The sequence below is a fragment of the Lycorma delicatula genome, chromosome 10 (genome assembly GCF_047948215.1).
Source record: "Lycorma delicatula isolate Av1 chromosome 10, ASM4794821v1, whole genome shotgun sequence".
NCBI lineage: Eukaryota > Metazoa > Arthropoda > Insecta > Hemiptera > Fulgoridae > Lycorma > Lycorma delicatula.
The window spans coordinates 16,982,958-17,004,582 of NC_134464.1; the positions used below are offsets into that span (position 1 = coordinate 16,982,958).

Sequence of the window (21,625 nt, forward strand, 5' to 3'; positions counted from 1 at the left end):
CAGTATATAATAATTAACTGAAATGCAGTAATTGCTCTTTAGAAAAATGTTTTATAAATATAAATATGTAAGTAATGTAGTAAAAAATGTGTTTAAATAAAGTTTTATTAATTTTCCTTTTTTTTATTTCCACATGAAAATATTTTTATTTACCAGTACTTTTATTTTTATTTTTTATTTATTAATTCCAGTTTTAGTTTCTTAGTTACAGAAATAATACTGTAATAAAATCTGCTCGTAGATTTTTCATTTCACTTAGCAAAAGAAATAATATTAATTTTACCTACATGGTATTTATTGTAAAACCAAATCATATATTTTTATCAACTTATCTTCCCTAAGTAAATGAAACGTGTCTAAAATAATATATAACTTGTGTTATTTTCTGATATGTACTGCATTTTGCTTTTAAGTTATTTTATTTTATATATATATATATATATATATATATATATATATATGGTTCATAAAATTCTAAAATCTTGTCAATCAAACTATATATCGTTATTACTCGACTAGAATGGGAATTATCCGTGTAGTACAAACAAGAGCTCATATATGTCAAATAGTTTTATACGAGTAAACTTTACCTTCACAATGTCAGTGTAATTGTAGATTTCATTTTTTTTTTTTTCTAAATGATACAAGTAATGTTTTATGTTTTATATATATATATATATATATATATATATATATATGTGTGTGTGTGTGTGTGTGTGTGTGTGTGTGTGTGTGTGTGTGTGTGTGTGTGTGTGTGTAATAAATTAAAAGAATAATTTAAAAAATTTAATTAAAATGTGAATATGTCATTTGTACCTTGATTACAGTTATATTAACAAGATTAAATCTAAATTACATGAAATTAGTGATTAATTCATGCTTGATATGTATTTAAAAATAATTTATGTGTTCTTTCTTATACTATTTTATTGTTTCTTCTTTTATATCCTAATAAAGAATGTAGAACATATTTTTCTAATATAAAATTTAAATAAATATTAAATGCTATATTTCTATTTCATTTTAAAATACCGTATTATAAAAATGTGTGAATGAATTAATATACGTGATGAAATTTTTAACCGAAATTTTTTTTTTTTACAATATTTTATACTTTAAATAAATGCAGTAATGTAGATTTAAAGGTGGATTTCTCTTATTATTTTAAGGTAGTGTATTTAATCCCTTACATTCCGTTACAGAAAGTGGTACAATAATTTATCCCTACATCTTTTATATTGTGACACATATAAAACTTCTCAAGTAAATAATACAATAAATTAGGATTGACTTTTTTTAGAATAATGATGTTGATTATCAGCTGGTTACTATAATGAACAGATTGATGTTATTTAAAATACCTGTAGAAATGTAATATTGAACCCTACAGCTATTTCATTGAGTTTAACGTGCTGATTTGGATCAATATATAAAAAGATAAATAAGAAATCGACAAGAAATAAATCCAATATTCACTTTCCCTAGTTATTTTGGCATGCGGTACTTGTTATTCTTGAACATGGAAACGTTACGGGAGTCAGGTCTTCCACAATTATAAATAAATTGATAATACATGTTGTTAACATATTATTCAGATACAATTAATTAAACAGTATTTTCCGATGTAATAAAAATTTAAATTTTTAAAGGAGTATTGTCTCTCATTGAAATAGGTACAGTGAACCAGGAAGGATCGAAAAATCGAAGTAAAGGTTCTATGACTTAAAATTCATATCTGTCTATTTTTATTAACTGTATATTTTTTACTAAAAATATTACTGTATATTTTTTATTAAAAAAATTATAAGGCATTGCGAGATGTGTTTTCCATTCTCTTATTACAGTGTTTAATTCCGCTTTACAAACTTAAAATTAGCCGGCCGGAACCACATTATTTGGTATTACGCAGATACATTGATGAACGTTTCTTACAGGTTAAATATGATCAAGATTTATAAGGTTTTTTGATGCGAAATCGGGGATTCCGCAAGACTCAGTCTTGGGCTTGGTTTTGTATTCAATCTACTCGTGCTGATCTTCCTAGCACGGAACTGCAATCGGAGTAAGACCTTCTCAATCAATGGCTAGCCAATTGGAAGGATTATGATAATCGAGTCATGTGACATTTGCGATGAGAAGGAGAATTTCCCCTGGAGTCTGCCTAGATGGAGTTCACATCACACCTTCGGAAAACGTATGATACCTAGGACTTTATTTGGATCGCCGCATAACATAGAAAAATCGTGTGAGAGCAAAGAGGAAACAATTAAATATTAATCTTAGACGGTTGAAATGGTTGTTAGGAAGAAAATCTGTGTTATCGTTAAATAACAAACTGTCGTACAAGACGGTTTTAAAGCCAATATGAGCCTACGGGATACAACTTTGGGGTACGGCAAGCAACAGTAATATCGACATCATCCAAAGGTTCCAGAAAAATGTTCTGAAAAACTTTCTGAGGTGCCATTGTTTGAGAGGAACAAGGATATCCACGATGACCTAATAAATAAACCTAATTGTGAAGAAATACACCGGTTAAGTTCAAAATACATACTTATAACGCGCACAAACTATCTAGCTGTTAATCATTTGGATAACAGTTAGTTTACTTCAAACATAAAATATAGTGTATGTCGACACCAATTTTTGTTTTTACTGTAGATGTCTCAAAAACTACTAACAAGAGATAAATATTAAAAACTAAAAACAAAAAAAAAACATTGTTCATAATAATGGATAATTCCTTACATAGATAATAATTAAAGATCGTGTGGGTGACAACTTTGTATTGAGTATTTGTATATGGTATAACGTTTTTTTCAATTTTTTTAAATTTATATATATATATATAGCCTATGATAATCTCGGTAACGTAAGTATTTCAACGCGGATTCATACATCTAAATTAGTTTAGATGTTGAGCTGCAATGTTGAAAGAAACATACATACATCCTAAATACATTACATTCCTTTTTGGGCAGTCGTATAAAAACACTAATAAGAGAACAATTTCACACGGATGAGTTACGAGGTTTTCAAATCGTTCAGAATGAAGCGTTGAAATGTGAGTTATTAAAAATACTCATTCATCTGATAGATTTTTACTTCTTGTACGAAGTAAAAGAAGTATTATGATCGCGAAAAATATCGGTTTTTCAGATTTCAACAGAAATATCTATTCTGACTTTCCCTGAATCCATTTTGACTAGTTTTAGCGTACGTACGTATGTATGTATCTCGCATAACTCAAAAACGATTAGCCGTAAGATGTTGAAATTTTGGATTTAGGACTGTTGTAACATCTAATTGTGCATACCCCCTTTTGATTGCAATCGACTGAATCAAAAGTGTCCAAAAGAGCCCAAAATCAAAAAAAACTTGTATTTTAGAATTTTTCTTAGCTGCAGTAATAAGTACTCATTGAGTGCTTTTCAGCGATATATCGTAAGTGGTACTTATTTTCATCGGTTCCAGAGTTATAACCAAATGAAATTTTAATTAATGAAATATTTGCGTCTTATAAAGGGAAGGCACATCGGTTCAGAGTTCATCTCCTTTTTTTAACTCTTTTTTTAATATATTGATTTATTCATAATTATTAATCTTTGATTGTAAAAGATTTTTTACGATAAATCATAATTGAATAATAACAATAACAGTTTTTAAAAATATAAAAAAATATCAGATGTTATTGATGAAATAAAATTTTATGTACTTTTAAAAATGTGTTTATGTAATTTGGACATACAATGGAGTCATGTAGGGTCAACATCAAATTTTTTAGTAACGATTCCAACGCGGGGTTACATCTTTAAATCGGTTCAACCGTTAAGCTGCTGTGGTGGAACAAACATGTACACTACAAATATACACCGTAAATACATTACACTCGTTTTTGAGCAGTCGTGTAAAATATTGCTCTTTATTTTCAGTTTTTCAGTTCAGATTTTATACAAAACTTCTAATTTACCCCCTAGATTTACTATAATTATTGGCATTGGGTGCCAATAATTATAGTAAATCTAATTTTACCGAAATCGCAGAAATCGGAGTGAAATTTTTGCTTGCCGACACTCAGAAACGAAGCGTTTCCAAACCTCTATTGATATGAATTCTTTATTTTTACCAGTACAGCACGTCCGGAAAATTTGTTACATTCTTCGTGAATCATTCTTTATTTATACATATATTAATTGAGAGTCGAAGTTACAATGAGGAGACTGCTATATTTATTTTGAAGGTGGTTGAATTTTTAATGATTGCCTGTTTTTCAGTTTATCAAATCAAAAATTCCATACCTCCCTTTTTTCTCATTATATATTTTCATTATAATTGTCAACAATACTCTAAAAGAAAGCAATATAATTTAATGTTACTTTACTTATATAAAATGCTTTACATTAATCACAGTTGTTAGAAAGAACAGGATTGATAGTGATAAGCAATAAATTATCGTCTCTGTGTTTAATCATTACACACTTATTTGAATCTAAAAATTAAAATTCGCGTGGCATATACATTAGATACGTGCAATCTGTTATCAAAAATTTCTATTTTCTAATTATAATATCAGTTGTAATAAATATATTACGAAATATTTATTTTATTTTTTTAAATTCCCTCTTCAAAAAATACAAAATAAATTTATTATTGAAACTCATTTTATGAAGGAAAGCAATTCGTCTACATCACCTGAATTATCAACCATTAGTTGTTATGTGGAGATTTTAATTTTGAGTGATACATTTTTGTACTACTCAAATGTCTTAATTTGGAAGAAATTTGATTCTACATTCATTTGTGCAATCTTTTATTAACTGAAATAACTTGAAAATTCTATCTAAAAAAAAAATAATAAAATGTTTTTTTTATTTTTTTCCTTGTATAATTCTTTAGTCTAGAAAAAAAAAATGGGTAAAAGCTTTTTAATCTCAAAATATTCCAGCTGACGTCGTTAATCATCTGCTTATGTAGTCTAATCAATGTTTACCTTTCCACGTATTTTTTTTTATTTTTAAGGCTTTCCTTAATTGGTCACCTACCTTTTACTAAAATATTTTGCCTCTATTTCTATTGGTTTTAAAATATCTTCATTTTTAACTTAATCAGCACACTTATTTTTTTTTGTTTAAATTCTTCTGTTATACCACATTACAATAAATTTTATTAACTTCCTATGATAATTTCATTTATTTATGATGTACGTTTTATAAAAATATTGTTAATTTCATTTTTTTTATTCTTATAATCTCATTGGTCATTTTTTTTTACAATAAACTAAAAATCGGTTTACGTTCTATGGATAAAGTAAATAAAAATCCAGTTTTTATATTAAAATACGCAATGATGAACTACATCTTTGTGTGTGTTTTTTTTTTTTATAAACATAATTAGTATAAATTTTCATACTATTATGCTATTTTTTTTAAAGTTAAAGTGAAATCGTTGTATTTTAGCATATATGAAAGAAGAATATTGTTTTGTTGTATTTCTTCTTATCTAAAACAGTTTATCTAGTGTACAAAGACAAAATTGGCAAGGCACAATTTAAAAGAACAATGGCGGCACGGTGGAATGTGAAAAACTTTATTTTATAGCACGTCTACAGTACATAGAGCATATATTCCGTAAGTGAGTGGCACGTCAACAGTTTTCAGCGATCACGTCTTCGTTGTGTATACTTTCAGAGAAGAGCGAGCGGTAGTGACTGTCTTTTTAACGTGAAGTCATCCAGCGTATGTGGGAGGAAAACTAGGAAGGTAATAGCCAGTCATTCGTTCGTTGTTTTACCCGTACGTTCACTTATTTAAAAAAAAAAAAAAAAAATGTATTGAAAATGAATAGAAACTTATGTACTGGTTTTTATGTATCTGATTTTTAAAATCCAATTTTTTTTAAGCTTCTAAGAAGTACGGGAAGTGAAAAAAAGAAATTTTCCATACAAGAACTAATAAATTTAAAAGAAAAAATATCGTAACGACAAAAAAAAGTTACAGTAATTATTTCTTATTGAATATTTGAACCTAGTTTCTCTCTGGCGATCAGGGAAAAGTGTATTCAGAAAAATATCGTTAAAAATACCTTATTTATTACTATTCCGCCGATCTCAGTTGTGGTATGGTAGCACCTCGATCTTTCATCTGGAAGTCCTAGGTTTAATCCCGGTTATGCATGGCATGATTCATACGCTACAAAATTTTCGTTTCTTATTCCCATGCGCAAGCTTATTTTATTGTTCCAATTCTACACTGTTAATAGATTTTTGGTTTAAAATAACTTAAACTTCACAACGACATTAAGAAACATTAGTGCCACACTAGAAGATAGAAATTTATATATTTAAAGCATGTTAATATTATTACTTGAATTACATTGCAATCCAAATGTATTATTTTTACCACAGTTTTTTGACTGTTTTTTTTTACTCTTAAAATATTTACTGCTTCCGACAATCTCTTGTTATCTTTTGTGCATATTCCAGTTTTTGTCATTTTTTGCAGATTCTACTCTATATCAAATCATATAAAATTAGATATCTTAGAATACGGTCGTCAAATCCAGCTGGATTTTACGAAATTATCTTTCTTTGTTTATAAATTGTCTTAAAAATCGCTTCGTTTATTTTCTTTTTTTTTAGCTATAAATCTGTATTTCTGTTGCAATTACCACATTGTTAAATTCTTTATCGTTATCTTTTATTGTTTCCTTGTAATCCATTTTTCAATTTTATTGCATTCCATATAAATAATTTTAAGAATTAGTTCCTAATTCATTTTTTTTCAAAAGTTCGTGAAATCGGCTCTTCTTTGCGTCATCCTTCTGTTGTTATCTTAACGATTATTTAGTAATGTTACTACCTAAATAACCAAATTTTGTTTTCCTTGGAACTCCGCTTTATCATGCACCCCATTCATTGGGCCATTCATCACGCATATGAAAAAATAGGCAAATATATTAAATTTTAATTTGAATCTATGACTTTCACATAATGTTACATATGACCATCAAATCTTGTCAAATCCATTCTTAAATACCGTTTTAAAATTATATTTTACCTTTTATTCCGTTTAATTAAGAGTGGTGTTTTAATTTTTTTTTTTTTTTTACATATTTTTTTCTACTTTTTAGTCTTCATAAGCTTTACAACTGCTCTAGCGCACAGGTTTGAGCGCATTTAGCGAAAGATCGGATCGGTGCGGTTTTATGGTGGATGAGTGCAACCAAAACATAGGACTAAACGATTTAATTTCAGGATAAGTAAGATCCGATCGATCAAGAGTGTACCCGATGCGTTAAACAGTTAGCACTCGAACTGCTGATACACTGTTTGTATCGTGAAAGTCGGACTAATGGTTGCCGAGATATTACGGTGGGACCCTATCGCACCCCTCCCCAATTTCCAAACGGTGCCCCGCCGCACTACTGGGAGCGGGTCATCGTCAAGGGGGTCGAAAAAATTTTTTAAAGCGCTAGAACCGACCACTTTTGAGATATTTGCGATTTTCGCAAGTATCCGGTTAAATAGTACTAAATTTTTCCAAAACTTCGGTCGCTACTGTACAGAATTTGTAGTAGCGACTATTTACTCTAATAAATATCTCTGTTGTTTATAAAAATAATAGCGTGTTATCATTTAGCTCCAGTCAGTTATAGTAGGGAGAGCCCTACGTTTTGGTAAAATTATGTACTTCAAACGTGTGCGAATTTTAGATCCAAATTTACCGAAACAGACTAGGTTTCTTATTTCACTAAGAAAATAATGCATGTAAACGAGGTTCGATAATTTCAAGGGGAATTGTTTTCACTTAGCAACTTAGAGCCATCTTAGCGTTTGAAAATGTTGCTAAAAATGTGTTGTCATCAGGGGAAAACCTGTATGCAAAATTTCAGAGCACTTCCACTTGGAAGTGCTTCAAAATTCGACTGAAGGGTTCAATAGCATGAATCTCACGTACATGGTCCAAGAGAGAATTAATATAAAAGTGGTAATAAAAATAAAAATTTTAATTTTTAAAAGACGACGTCTTCTTCTGATAGTTTTTTGCTGTGAGAATGGTAGGTATAAAGTAAGAATTGACCTTTCTTTAATTATGACAATTTTTTTTTTAGATAATAAATTTTGTTAATCTTTAATTATTTATGTAAATGTATTTAAAAAAAATATAATTATATTATATTGATCAAGTATAATTCGCATAATGATCAATTACTATTATCTTTAAGAATAAGCAAATTTGAATTTTAAAAATCGTGTTCAAGAGTTATACGCATTTAAGATTTTAATTGAGACGAAGGATTAATTAATATATTTTTTATTAAAGAAAAAACATTGACCTGACTAAATGTTTAAAAACTATTGAAATTAAATCAAAACAGAAGTGAGATTATTTTAAAAAATAAATAAAGGACGGAAGAACAGTCAAATCGAATCCAACTACATGTTTAACATTTACGATTAATTCCTCGTGATATGTTTTTCATTATTTTGTTTTAATATTATGACTAAATATAAACTAAAAGAACTGACACTTATCTAAGCCGACCGAATGTTCGAAAAATCGTTTCATTTATTTCAATTTGCATACGCAGCTGAATTAATCTTTATTAAGTAAAAAAAAAAGAAGAAATATTGTATAACTATTAAAATAACTTAAAATATTGTTCTGTAATAGACTTCGCTGAAGATAATGTAAGTAATATAATACGAGTATTTCACAAATTTTTGCTTCCTTGTACGAAGTAAAAGAAGTATTGTGATCGCGTAAAATTACAGATTTCAACGGAAATATCCATTTTGACCATCTCTGAATCCATTTTGACTAGTTTCAGCGTAACGTCTGTACGCATGTATCTCGCATAACTCAAAAACAATTAGGATATTGACATTTTGGATTTAGGACTGTCATCCAGTTGTGCACCTTCCCATTTGATCGGTATCAACTGAACCAAAAGTGTCAAAAAAGTTCAAAAATTTTGGATTTTGCACTTTTTCTTAACTGCAATAATAAGCCCTCATTGAGAGCTTTACAACTATCATAACTGGTACTTATTTTATTGGTTTCTGAGTTATAACCAAATGAAATTTTAATTAATAAAATATTTCGGTCTTACAACGGGAAGGCATAGCGGTTTCGAATCATACATACTTCATTTGCTTTTGTCAACCTCTTTTTTTAATTTAAATATATTCATTTATTAATAATTATTAACTTGTGATTTTAAAATAATTTTTACGATAAATAATTCTATAATAACAATAAAAAAAAACTTTAAAAAACATGAAAAAATATCAGAAGTTGTTTAGAAAATAAAATTTGATGTACTTTTTCATTTTTAAAACTATGTGTATATGTAATTTAATTGTCGTACAGGGAAGTCACGTAGTGTTCATACTAGATTTTCGTATAATATTAAGTTACGCAATACTATATACAAAATACATTTTTGATGCATGAATACGTTTACCCCCTCCAAAAAATTAAAGGAAAAGAATATTTAATTACTAATATTATTTTTTAACAAATTGAAAGAATACACAGATGTAGATTATTTGTAACTGAACGTTCGTAGGCACAGAAAACCTACATGCTCAAGAACAGTTATATAACATTCTACTATGAAAATCTCATTTATTTGAAATTAAAAAATAAAACAAGTTACATAAAGGTAGGTAAATGAAAACCTGTTTGCCATATCGTGAATTGGCATACTTACGGGACGTCATTATTTCCTTTCAACAGGGTTATATCTAGTTATGGTACTTAAAGGCTATTAAGTTATGTTGCAATACATACATATATATTTATTAGTGCGATTGTATATATCTATATATCTGTATATGTGTTGGTGCGTACGTATGTAAGAATTGTAGTAAATAGAGGAGATGTTCGTTGCCAGAACGGAGAATTGTTGGCCGAGTTCCAGTAACCTTCAAATCTTATTGAAAAATAGATTCCCCCTTTCCCCCGGTATTCGTTTCCTCTCTAAGAACAATGCCAAGAACACCATAACATGTCAGAACAGTTCCTGGAGGTAAAACTTCCTGGAATATCTTTCATATTATACCAAACCCAAAATTTCCTCTTTTTATCTCTTAAAGGATTACAAATCGATCTAGGAATTTAAAGAAAGGAAACGTCGTGGTATAAGTAAAACTCACGGTAGTATGGAATTTGTTTAAAAATATCTACTAATTTATAAAAACATTTTAATAAAAAATATATAGCAGCGAAGCACTGTAATGTACATTATTTGTATTGTAAGAGCTTAAGTTCACAACTAGTGAACTATACACAGTTTCTGATTAGTTTGTTCTACATTTACATAAGGAACTTTTAAATCATATTAATTTCGTATAATTTATTATGACAACATACATAATCTCTTGTTAAGACAGTTAATGTATATGTTAATCCACCTTACGTCATATTAGCTTATATGGATGTTGAATTCAAAGTGCCACTTGATAATTTTTATATCATGTTTCGTTAATGTTCATTTTAATCCATTTTTTTTTTTCATGAATTCCTTTCCACTACATAATGTGTTAAAATTTTTAAAGTATCACATAAAGACAAAATTTAAAATTATGGAAAATTGATTATTTGTTAAGGACTAAAATTTATATATATATATATATATAACCATGAAATACCGATATCTGGTAAATGTAAATAATCTTCGGTGAATACCTACACATACCAAATACGTCAGTGAAAGACTGAAATATTTGCTTATTCGGACCTTCCCGATGTATGTCAACAAACACAGATAAACTCTGGTGGGGGTCAAAACGACAACCAGAAATTAAAAAAAAAATCACCCAATACCAATCTCTTAGGTGAGTAGATTACGAGAAACCTACGAAAAAAGGAAGTTTAAATTTACAGGATTTTAATTTTAAAGGAACCCAGACATAACCTACGCTCGCTAATGTCTTCTAATTAATGTTAAATATACAAATTATATATGTTATTCTCCAACATTGGGGACAATAAATCAAATCAGTTTCACGGCATTCACAAAAAATTTAATCAAATTTTCATCATTTTATAAATTGAAAAGCCAGTCAGGGTATACAGAATATTTTAACTGCATGGATGAACGATAAAGATGCAAATAAATGGTCAGGTGGTTTGCCCTTTGTTAAATTTTTTATAAAAATTTTTTTATTCAAATTTCACCATCAGTGCATCCTGCTTGCAATGAATTTGATTAATCGCCTCCAATGTTGCAAAATAACATATATAATTTCTATATTTAACGTTAATTAGACGAGATTAGCGAGTGTACGTTATGTATGGCTTAAATTTAGTCTTCCTTTTTTGTTAGGGTTTCTTGTAATCTATTTTCCTTAGTGATTGGTATCTTATGATTTTTTTTCTCTTAATTTCTTATCGTTTCGACCCCTTACCAGAGCTTATCTGTGTTTGTCGAATTATACCGTTAAAGGTCCGAATAACCAAATATTTCGGTGTTTCACCAACGTATTTGGTATGTGTCGGCATTCACTGATGAATATTAATATTCTCTAATTTCGGTCTTTCATAGTAACAAATATATATTTGTTTTTTCTCTTCAAGCGAGAACCAACCGACCGATTGCATTCAAATTTACAAAATATATTCATATTATCCCAGAGAAGGTTTCAAGCCATAGACCGAGGTCCTAGCCCCCTTGGAGGTGAAGTTGTGAATTGAATATGTTCATTAAAAAAAAAAAGTTAAAATTTTAATTACGTTATTATATTTGTGTCACCATGGCAACAAAAATAAGTCATTAATTTTTCATCGTCAAAGGTGTTTAATTTAGTTTCCAGAATATGCCCTGTCTTTTGTAATTTAAATGCTTTAATTGTTATTTATTAGTATTATTTTCGTAAAAATGAGGGTAACGAATATGGTGTCATATTTGGAACATGAATAGTATACGTAAACGGGAATAGTGAGCGAAGCGAACTCTTACATCCTGTGGTTAGGACCCATGGTCTCAGAAAGCTCCAACGTTCGCCTTGGCTTACCTGGTTCTTAGGCTCCAGATGAGTAGACGGTCGGGGGATCGAAGCAAGCCCCGACGGGTTATTTAATTAATAAATAAATGCAAAAATTAGTTATTTTATAACAATGGCTTTATTACAATTAAATACAAAGTAGTTTGTTTCTTTCAATCATAGATTTTCTTTATTCTGAAATAATCTTGATTGATTGATTAATCCTTCCATTAATCAGTTCACAGGAGTACAGTACATTCACCACAGCCCCTGCAAAGAGAAAAAATAAGGAATTAATAATTTTTTGAGATTCATACAAAAAAAGTTGTATCTTATAGTAAATAAAACCTTTTAACACTTTCGCATAAACACTATATTCTTTTTTGTTGTTATAATTTTAGATATTGAAACAATTCTCGTGTAGATTTATCGTGAATAGAATTTCGATTATTGATAACTACAATAATTTTGTTGCCCATAATGTTTATAAGGTCTATTTCTGGGTGGTTTATTAGAAGATAAATTTTCTTGCGATGATCAAAAGATTTCATTTACCATAAAATCAAACCGAATTATTATTCTTTTGAAGCGCCTTAATAAAACGCTGCGCTTGTCATTATTATTAAACTAGCTTCTCCCAGCGTGCCTACAGAACGCCCTGCGGACGGCGTCTCGGAATGGGATTATTAGTTGTCCAAAATTGATTACCTCTTCATCCCAAGAACAAAAATTCACTTTACTGGTTCTTAGTGCCCAGTTTGAACAATTTTTATCACAGATTTTTAGTTATTGGTCATCTTTCAAGCTGCTCCTTCTGGTTAATTTCGGAGATAATAATTAGTACTCTGATTTCATGCACTTAGTAAAAAAAAGATTTTATAACAAGAAAAAAAAAATTATTATTACTTCTTAATGAAAATATGATGGTATTTAACTATATTAGAATAAGAATTCCCTTAAAAGAAAAACTACATTAACTCTGTACTCAAACTAAGAGTACTCTGTAATGGGCTCTAAATTGAACTATAAAAATATATTTAAAATTAATAAATATTCAGTATTAAATAATAATAGAAAACATGAATTTATAAGATGAATCAAATCATTAATATTAACAACAAAAAAAATGTTATCAGTTCCTTTTAACTTTTTTGTACGAACTAAAGGAAGTATTGTAATGGCGAAAAATTTCGGTCTTCAGATTTCATCTCCTTTTTTCTTTTTTTTTAACTTTTTTCCTTCCTTATCCAAAATAAAGGAAGTACTGTGATCGCAAAACATGTTGGTTTTCATATTTCAACAGAAATATCCATTTTTATGATCCCTAAATCCATTTTGACCAGTTTTGGCGTGACATTTGTACGTACGTATGTGCGAATTTATCTCGCATAACTCAAAAACTATTAGCCGTAAGATGTTTAAATTTTAGATTTAGCACTGTTGTAACATCTAGTTGTGCACCACCCTTTTTGATTATAATAGAAATATAAATTAAAATTTTAATTCATGAAATATTTGGATCTTAAAGGGAAGGCACATCGGTTTGGATCAGTCATTTCCTTTTGTTTTTTTTTTTTTTAACTTTTTTAAATTTAATTTTTAAGTTTCTTTTTTTAAATGTAATTATATTGATTTATTCATTATTAACCCGTGATTGTAAAAAAAATACAATAAATAATAATTCAATGATAAAAAAAATTGTTAGTAAAATAAAATTTTATGTATTTTTTAAAAATGTGTAAATGTAATTTAATAGACATTAAATATGTGTATGTACAATAGAGTTGGTGAAACATCTGATTATTATTTAATATTAATTGAAAAATTATAATTTGGAATCGTATTATTTTTGGGTTTCCTATTTTAACTTCTGTTTAATTTTATTTAATTACTCTGGAATTTCTGTTTAATTTTATCTTGTTAACTACAGAGTGACTGAAAAATAGAGCCTCACAAGAACAACATATACACTGAGGCATGCATGCTCGATCTTTAATAAATTGCAAAAAATTTGTATGTTTTAGTTCATTACTCCTCTGGTATTGTCGGACAATGTTCTCCCTAATATGGAGTTGATCATCATTTCATTTGTTTTTTGTTGCCAATCATTTAGTTGCTCTGTGGTTTGATGTAATATTTTGATCTTAATTTGTGTACACGTTCTCTATTTTTCAAATTGTCTCTCTCTTTATAATCATCGACCTCTCTTAATCTTTTTATTCTTTCCTTGGTCTTAATGTTTTCTTATTCTTTATATTTATCATCTTCTCGTAATTTTTTTTAATTTTTCCCTTGATCTTAACATTTTCTTCCCCTTCATATTCATCTTCTTGTCGATTTTTGAGATTTATTTCTTTATGTTATATTTCTTTTTCCTGTATGATCATATTTTTTTATTTTTGATTATTCACCAAATAATCCAATAATAAAAACTGAATATTTTACACCGTTAGGACGAAATTAGCATTTTTAACCAGTATTCACTAATCGGAATGGTTTAATTATTATTAACTTTTGTTTATACAACACATCAGAAATCTAAAACTTTTGTTAATCAGTAACTCACTAAAAGACGAATAATATTGATCTAGTAATACGAGTTATAAAGGGACTTTTACTCTATCCTAATATTTCAATGAAAGATTTTTGAATTAATAATTTTATCAATAATTGATATTAATAAAAACTAATATTTCAGAAAACTGTCCACTTTATTAAAGAACTGGATGATCCTATCTCACTTTCAAATGAAATAAGTTTAAATGAAGTGCAGCAAAATATGCATATATGTAATTTAATAGGCGTACAAGGAAGTCTTGTGGTGTCCACATCAGATTTTTTTCAATTAAAATGAATATTCTGTGAATAATGAATATGAAAATTAAATGAAATCAGAAAAGGATGACAAAGGATGGTCCGAAGAAACAGTTTTCAAGTTGTATGTAATGGTTAATTTGTGTAATTATTTTATGGTTATACTTCATTATTTTATGAAGAAAAACAATCATAAAAATGAAAAAATATATTATTAATATATATTACGCATATATGTAGATTAAATAAATAAATATATATTACAAGTATAAATAATAAGTTATAAATATATAATAATATAACAAGTATACACCTGACCACCATGAGACATGTACTAACGATCGGGTTTTTCCGCTAGTGATCGGTACATTCCGGTGCCTGTTATTTGAGCTCATTATTACTTATTAGTGTGTGGAATGACATCACTCGGACTACTGGTGTTTGATGTGCTAAGCTAAGGAAGACGGACACACACAGAGACAGACAGAAACACATACAAATGCCATTTAGTATGGTAGGATATTTATTATGTTTGCATTTATTCCTTTCTGAAGTATAATATAATTTCTTGGGAATCTGTAAAAAATAAAAAGGCAGAACGAAATTTTCTCAGATCATTGTTTAACCCCCATGAGTATGATTCAAATAAATCGATATCTAGAAAATTAAAAATTTTCTTATACTTGTGTTTATATTTATGATTGTACAATCTCTGTTAAAATAAAAGTCATTTTGTTCTTGAAAATAACAATATCTACATGTAACAAATCATACAACAAAACTATTTTCGTGTAATTCAGAATAAAACTTCAATTTATAGATCAAGGGGCTTTATTATATTTCCGTTTTCAATTTTAACAAATTACGGAACCATTAAATTTATATAAAAAACGTAATTAAAGTATTTTCTTTTACAGGAATAATATTAATTTTTTATGAATATTTAATTAATTAAATATTTTTTAAAAGCCTGAATTTTTTTCATCTTTATTCTATGTGTATATAAATATGTGCTCAAATAATTTTCATTCATACCTTATTTTTTAGTTACGTTGTACTTTTAATTTCTCCACCTTAATATTATTTCATGTGTATTTATCATCCTCATTCCCGTAAAAAAGATGGTGCGTGAATTTTTTTGTTTGTTTGTGGTGTGTGTTCACAGTTTTATTTTAGCTGCCATTGGCGCAGAGCGGACTACGTGGTGCGCCGAGAGGCTCCGTGCAGCGCACGAACGATTTATTCGTTCGAACGAATTATACTTCTTCATACGAACGATATAAAGAATATATTCGAGTTTTTGGGATAAAAAAGGAAAACACTGGAGTTAGAGCTATGGTAAAATTCACAAATTAAAAAACACTTAAAATGTTCAGGATTTTGAAGCTTTTTGGTTGTAAAGGTTTTTGTTGTTAGTACGCTAAATTTATGACCTTTATTTAGTTTTAATTGGCAAAAAAATTAAACTAAATCATGTGCAACGAAACATAAACCATGTAAAATTTTCGCGGCGGGTCATTGGCCCGCCTTTTTCCTAGTTTTAAATATTTTATATATACTTTAATTATATATATATATATATATATATATATTGTTTATTTCATAATTATTTGTGTATACTATGAGATTCTGCTTTGATAATGGTTTTATTATGGTTTCCCTTGTTCGGTCCAGGCAAATTCTGGGACAGTTCCTTTTTCTTTCATAGAATAGCACATACACGATTCTTGACATCATTTAGAAATATAATGCATTATTAATTATCAATCGGAATAAACTATTTATTTATTTCACTTTGATTCAACATAGTGAACACTATTGTTTTAAATGTTTGTTTTCAAATTATTATTTTAACTATTAATTTATTTTTCTTTTCTTTTACTTAAGCAAACCTATCATCGAAATTAAAAAATCCTTTTTTTACGAAAGTTTTTCAAATAATATTTACACATTAAATGTTGACTTCTATAAAATACATAACTGAAATTCATTTAGCAAATAAATCAGTAAAAAAGATATTCAACATTCCTGCCTTAGATTACTCAATACTTGCATTTTTTGTAAATGAGTATTTTAGATTCGCTATTTCGTTTCCCAGTTGTTCAGGTTGACGTTATCTTACAATAATCAATCTATGTGAACGTTTTTCAGGCGTTTCGTTACAAATATGTTGATCAATCGATGTAAAACGGTTTGATTTTTGTTCTTGAATCTCATTTGAAAGACGCTTCTGGATCAAATCATGTCGACTGCTCCCGTTCAGACTGCTTTTATTTTGGCATATATTACAGTTTCTTTAGACTTACATTTCATATTTTTTAACATTATAGACGGCCTCTATTCATGTAAGACATCATACACTTGACTCTGAATCCTACGCGTCCTTTCCGTCTAATTTTTAAATTGTTTTGAACGAATCTGTTTTCTTTTCAAAAAAACATCCCTTTCTCTTACGAGAAGAATATTTTGTGAGCCTGCTCATATTCCCTTTCGGAGAAGTTAAAACATTAAAAATATATAATAATATTTAAAAACCAATTGAACTCAATAATATAAAAAAGGTATTGCCTGAGAATGAAATAAATTTTCCACTAGACCCTCAACACAATCTTTAAAACTTATTTTTTAAGTTCTTAATTTAATCTTAATTCAAACAAATTTTGTTATTCACATTTTGTGAATTATAAATATGCAGCCGACTTCAAAAAACAATAGTTTAAAATATTGTTTTGAGAACGATGGTTCCGATTCTACCGAGTGTCAGAACTAGATTCCCGATCTGTCAAGCTAATTTCCATTCGTAGCAATATATTTCTCTGATGAAAAAGTTAGAGAAACATATATTACTTAATTTAGTTTTTAATTTTTTACCCTTAAAATTACTTATTTTTTTTAATTTCGTTTCAGTCAACTATTTATTTCTTATTAAAGGCAGTTACTTTTATTCAGGATTTGAATATTAGATCGTGGATACCGGTATTCTTTAGTTATTTTTTTCCGCCTCTCAAGGCCGGATTCGCAATCAAGCATTAACACAGCCCTGGGAGGTGCCACAGCCTCAAGTCCCTCGTGCGGTTATGCTGGACCCGACAAAGCCAGGCCCGGAACTTGAGGCATTACAGTGCATTAGTAAAGGACCCCCCATGAAGATCCCCCACCGAGACTACGGTCTTCCAGCGCCTGACCTTAAGTGGGGGACCTCCAATGTGATCCCCTACCGGGACTATGGTCTTCCTTTGCCCTGCCTCAAATAGGGGATTTCCAAGGGGATCCTCCATATTTCTTTGGTTATTGGGTTTCAGTTAACCACACACCTCAGGAACGGTCGACCTGAGACTGTTCAAGACTAAACTTCATTTACATTCATACATATCATTCTCGTTCATCCTCTGAAGTAATACCTTACGGTGGTTGTGGAGGCTGAATAGAGAAAGAAAATAAGCTTTTTATTAGTAATTAAATGTTTCAGAGAAAAAGTGATACAGTATAAATAAAACTATTGAGTTTTCATAAAATTTGCATCAGAAATCAAGTCAAGTATAACAAAATGATTGAAAAAATAAATCAAAAAGACCTTGTAACATTTATAAAAGTTAAATATTAAATGTCTATTCGCATTATAAGGAGGTAAAAAAACAAAAAAATATATATATATATATATATATACATATATATATAAACTTATAATACGTCAAATTCACAATATTCTATTTAAAGTCAGCTTATAAGATTTATTTTGTTCTACAACTTTAATATTATGTAATCAGTCCCATAATTTTTCAGTTTAAAACTTACTTCCCATTTATAAATATAATACTCAGATTAAGTTTTTTTTTATCATTCTTTTTTATTTTTTTTTTTACAGTTGAATCAACAATTACAGTCATTAGCGACTAAAGTAGCACTATCATGTAGTGTTCAATAATACAACAAAAAGAAACAGAAACAATAAAGAATAAACATAGAAAAGTAACAAAAACAAATACAAATTAAAATTCATAAATTAGATAAAAATCACTAAATCGTATTCTTCATTCTACTGTATGAGAGCAACCGCAACAGACGTTTCAATAGAAATTTCATATCTGAACCCAGGTCTAAATTTTGTTGAATGGTTCCAAAGATTGGCCAATCAAAGAGCATTGCACCATTCTTAAATATGTTTATTAATTTTATTATTACAAAAAAACGTTCTAAACAAACTAAAGATAATAATAAAATCTTCGGATAAAAATATTTTACAACAATTATTTTAATATTTTGTCCAATTAAAAATTTTATTATAAAAATATTAATATTCATACTCTACAGGTAAAATATACAGTAACTTATATAAAAACATAAACCTGTCTTAGATCAGGAATTACCCGACATAACTCATCCATTTCTTAAAAAACTTGGACGTTTAGTTCGTCGTAATCCTAATTCGAATGTAAAGCGTTTTAAAATTAGCTTCGTCAAGGAACTTTTGGTTTTTTGCTTGATGATCTCGCCACTTAAGTTTTAAGCTTGTCCGTCGGATATTGAAAATGCAATTTTGTAGCTAATGAAAAATTCCATGCCTGGCCGGGATTCAAACTCGGGATCTTCGGATGAAATTCCCAAAAAACTTTCCCAAAGACGATACTTTTGTTGTTTCCTAACTTGAATATTATTTCAATAGAATAATAATTGATTATAATTTACAACTTATAATTTATTTTTAAAAAATCTTTACATTTTTAAAAGCATTTATTTAACTCGCTTTAGGAGTAATCAAATCTTGCAACTGCTATATCTTTTGATCTATCTTATGAAAATCAATGAAAATTAGTACACGTAAGTAACTTCGATGACAATACAGCACTACGGTGTCGGAATTTGATATGACCCATCCGCACATCCCAGCGCTACCCCTACGCTAAATTCATGCATTTAGTTGAAAATTTTCGTTTCTCATGAACTATCGTATGAAAATGATTGAAATTTGGTACACGTATGTAACTTCGATGTATATAAATAAATATTTTTACTTTTATATAATAATAAAAACATTAATATAAAAAAAGGAAACAAATTAGAAAAACCCTCTAAAAAGTAAAAAATAAGAATTAGATCAAATTGAAAATTTTAAACTAAATAAATATAATATATTAACAAATATAAAAATGCACATGAAAAGTAAAAAATAAATTATTTAAATATCTAATAAATAACCAATAAATAAATGTAATAATTTTTATTTATTTAACTAAATGTTTTCCTTACTTTTAATTTTAAAATTTAATATTTATTAAATTTATTTTTTTATTTATTGGTTATTTATTAGATATTTAAATATTTTATTTTTTACTTTTCAGTGCATTTTTATATTTGTTAATATATTATATTTTTTTGTTTAAAATTCTCAATTTGATTTAATTTTTATTTTTTATTTTTTGAGGGTTTTTCTAATTTGTTTCCTGTTTTTATTAATATTAGTTAAATAAAACCTTTTTTAAAAAATAATTTTTTATTTGTAATCAAATATATTTTTGTAATTATTTTTTTGTTTTTTGTATTTTTAATATTTTATTCTTAAATCCTTTTCGAGTTATTAGTTTTCTATTAACAGTTACATATAATCTACAACACTGACTGCTATCGCACTGTAAAATATTTAATGAGAAATTGAGATTATGTAGAAAACTAATCTAATATATGAACACACTTTGCCGATTGGGTACAGATAATTCACTAATATTAAATAATTTTCAAATTTCTTTAAAATCAGATTTACCCAATGTGATAGGATTCATAAAATATTTTGATATTCTATCTAAAGTTGTTATCTTTTTATGTTCTCTTTTTAATTAATTTTTTTTTTTTTTTTTTGTTTAACAAATTTATTTATCGGTTGACTTGATGGTGTAATAATATTTTTAAGTTATTAAAATTTATAAATGCCGTTTTCAAATTAATAGTATTTGTCTTCCAAAAATCTTTTTACTATATATTCAGGACCTTTATCAAAAAATTTTTTGATGCCATCGTTATTAATAATATACTTCTCGAAAAGGGTTTTTCTTCAGTTTATAATCAAAAAATATATTTGATTACCCTTTTTTTTTTGTTTAATATGTTTTTTTTATTTTTTATTTTATTAAGTTTAGCGATTCATTCAATTTCATAATATTAAGGTTTTGATAAGGCCTTCAGTTTTTTATTTCCTGGCGTGAAAGCTGTAGAGCTATGCTGCAAGATGAAAAGTATGGTAATCAGTAAAAAAAAGGGGTTTGAATTTATTTTTTCCCATTTCTCGACGTTTCATGAGTCAGGAACCCGAAAAAACAAACAAAACGTGGGGGTAATATTCGTACATATGTACTTGTGTTAAAGTGTTTGAAGGTCCAAATCTTTGGACTGGATAAACATATTTTGATGAAATTTTGTACAGAGACTCGTTTATATGGCAGAATTTGTTGGTAAGATTTTGGGGTCAATTTACTAAAAACATTTACAAGCATAAGCCCCACTACATATTAATTTCATTACAAGTGTGCATTCTTATTTTACCATTTTTTTTTTAATTTTTCTCTAAAATTTCCCCTCCCCAAAAATAAAAAAAAGTTATAATTTTTTTATTCCATATTTTTTAACCGAATTTTCTCTTTATGTCTTTTATAAGTAAAGTAGTAGTGCAAGAAGTCCAAAAAAAAATACTTTGAAGACAATACGAGGGTGTGGGACCGATCATGTTTTAAAAATATCGTTTTTTTTTTTTTAATTTTATAATTAAATAATTTAATTTATAATTTAATTAACCAGGAAATAATAACATTTTTCTTGTCAGTTTTTTTTTGT

General features: G+C 27.9%; 1 protein-coding gene and 1 long non-coding RNA gene across 6 annotated transcripts in view; one reads left to right on the forward strand and one right to left on the reverse strand.

The window, feature by feature from the left end:
• LOC142331401 (uncharacterized) overlaps positions 1-21,625 on the forward strand; it is a 410,253-nt gene that overhangs the window by 385,872 nt on the left and 2,756 nt on the right. The window lies entirely within an intron of this gene.
• Positions 12,123-21,625, reverse strand: part of LOC142331399 (uncharacterized) — an 807,446-nt gene continuing 797,943 nt past the window's right edge. For all 5 annotated transcript variants that reach the window (XR_012757984.1, XR_012757983.1, XM_075377288.1 and 2 more), the window contains one exon: positions 12,123-12,259. Coding sequence is in view for 3 of the 5 variants with exons in the window: in XM_075377288.1 (XP_075233403.1) it covers positions 12,248-12,259 (12 nt within the window). In the remaining 2 variants the exon portion in view is untranslated. The remainder of the gene's footprint in view (positions 12,260-21,625) is intronic.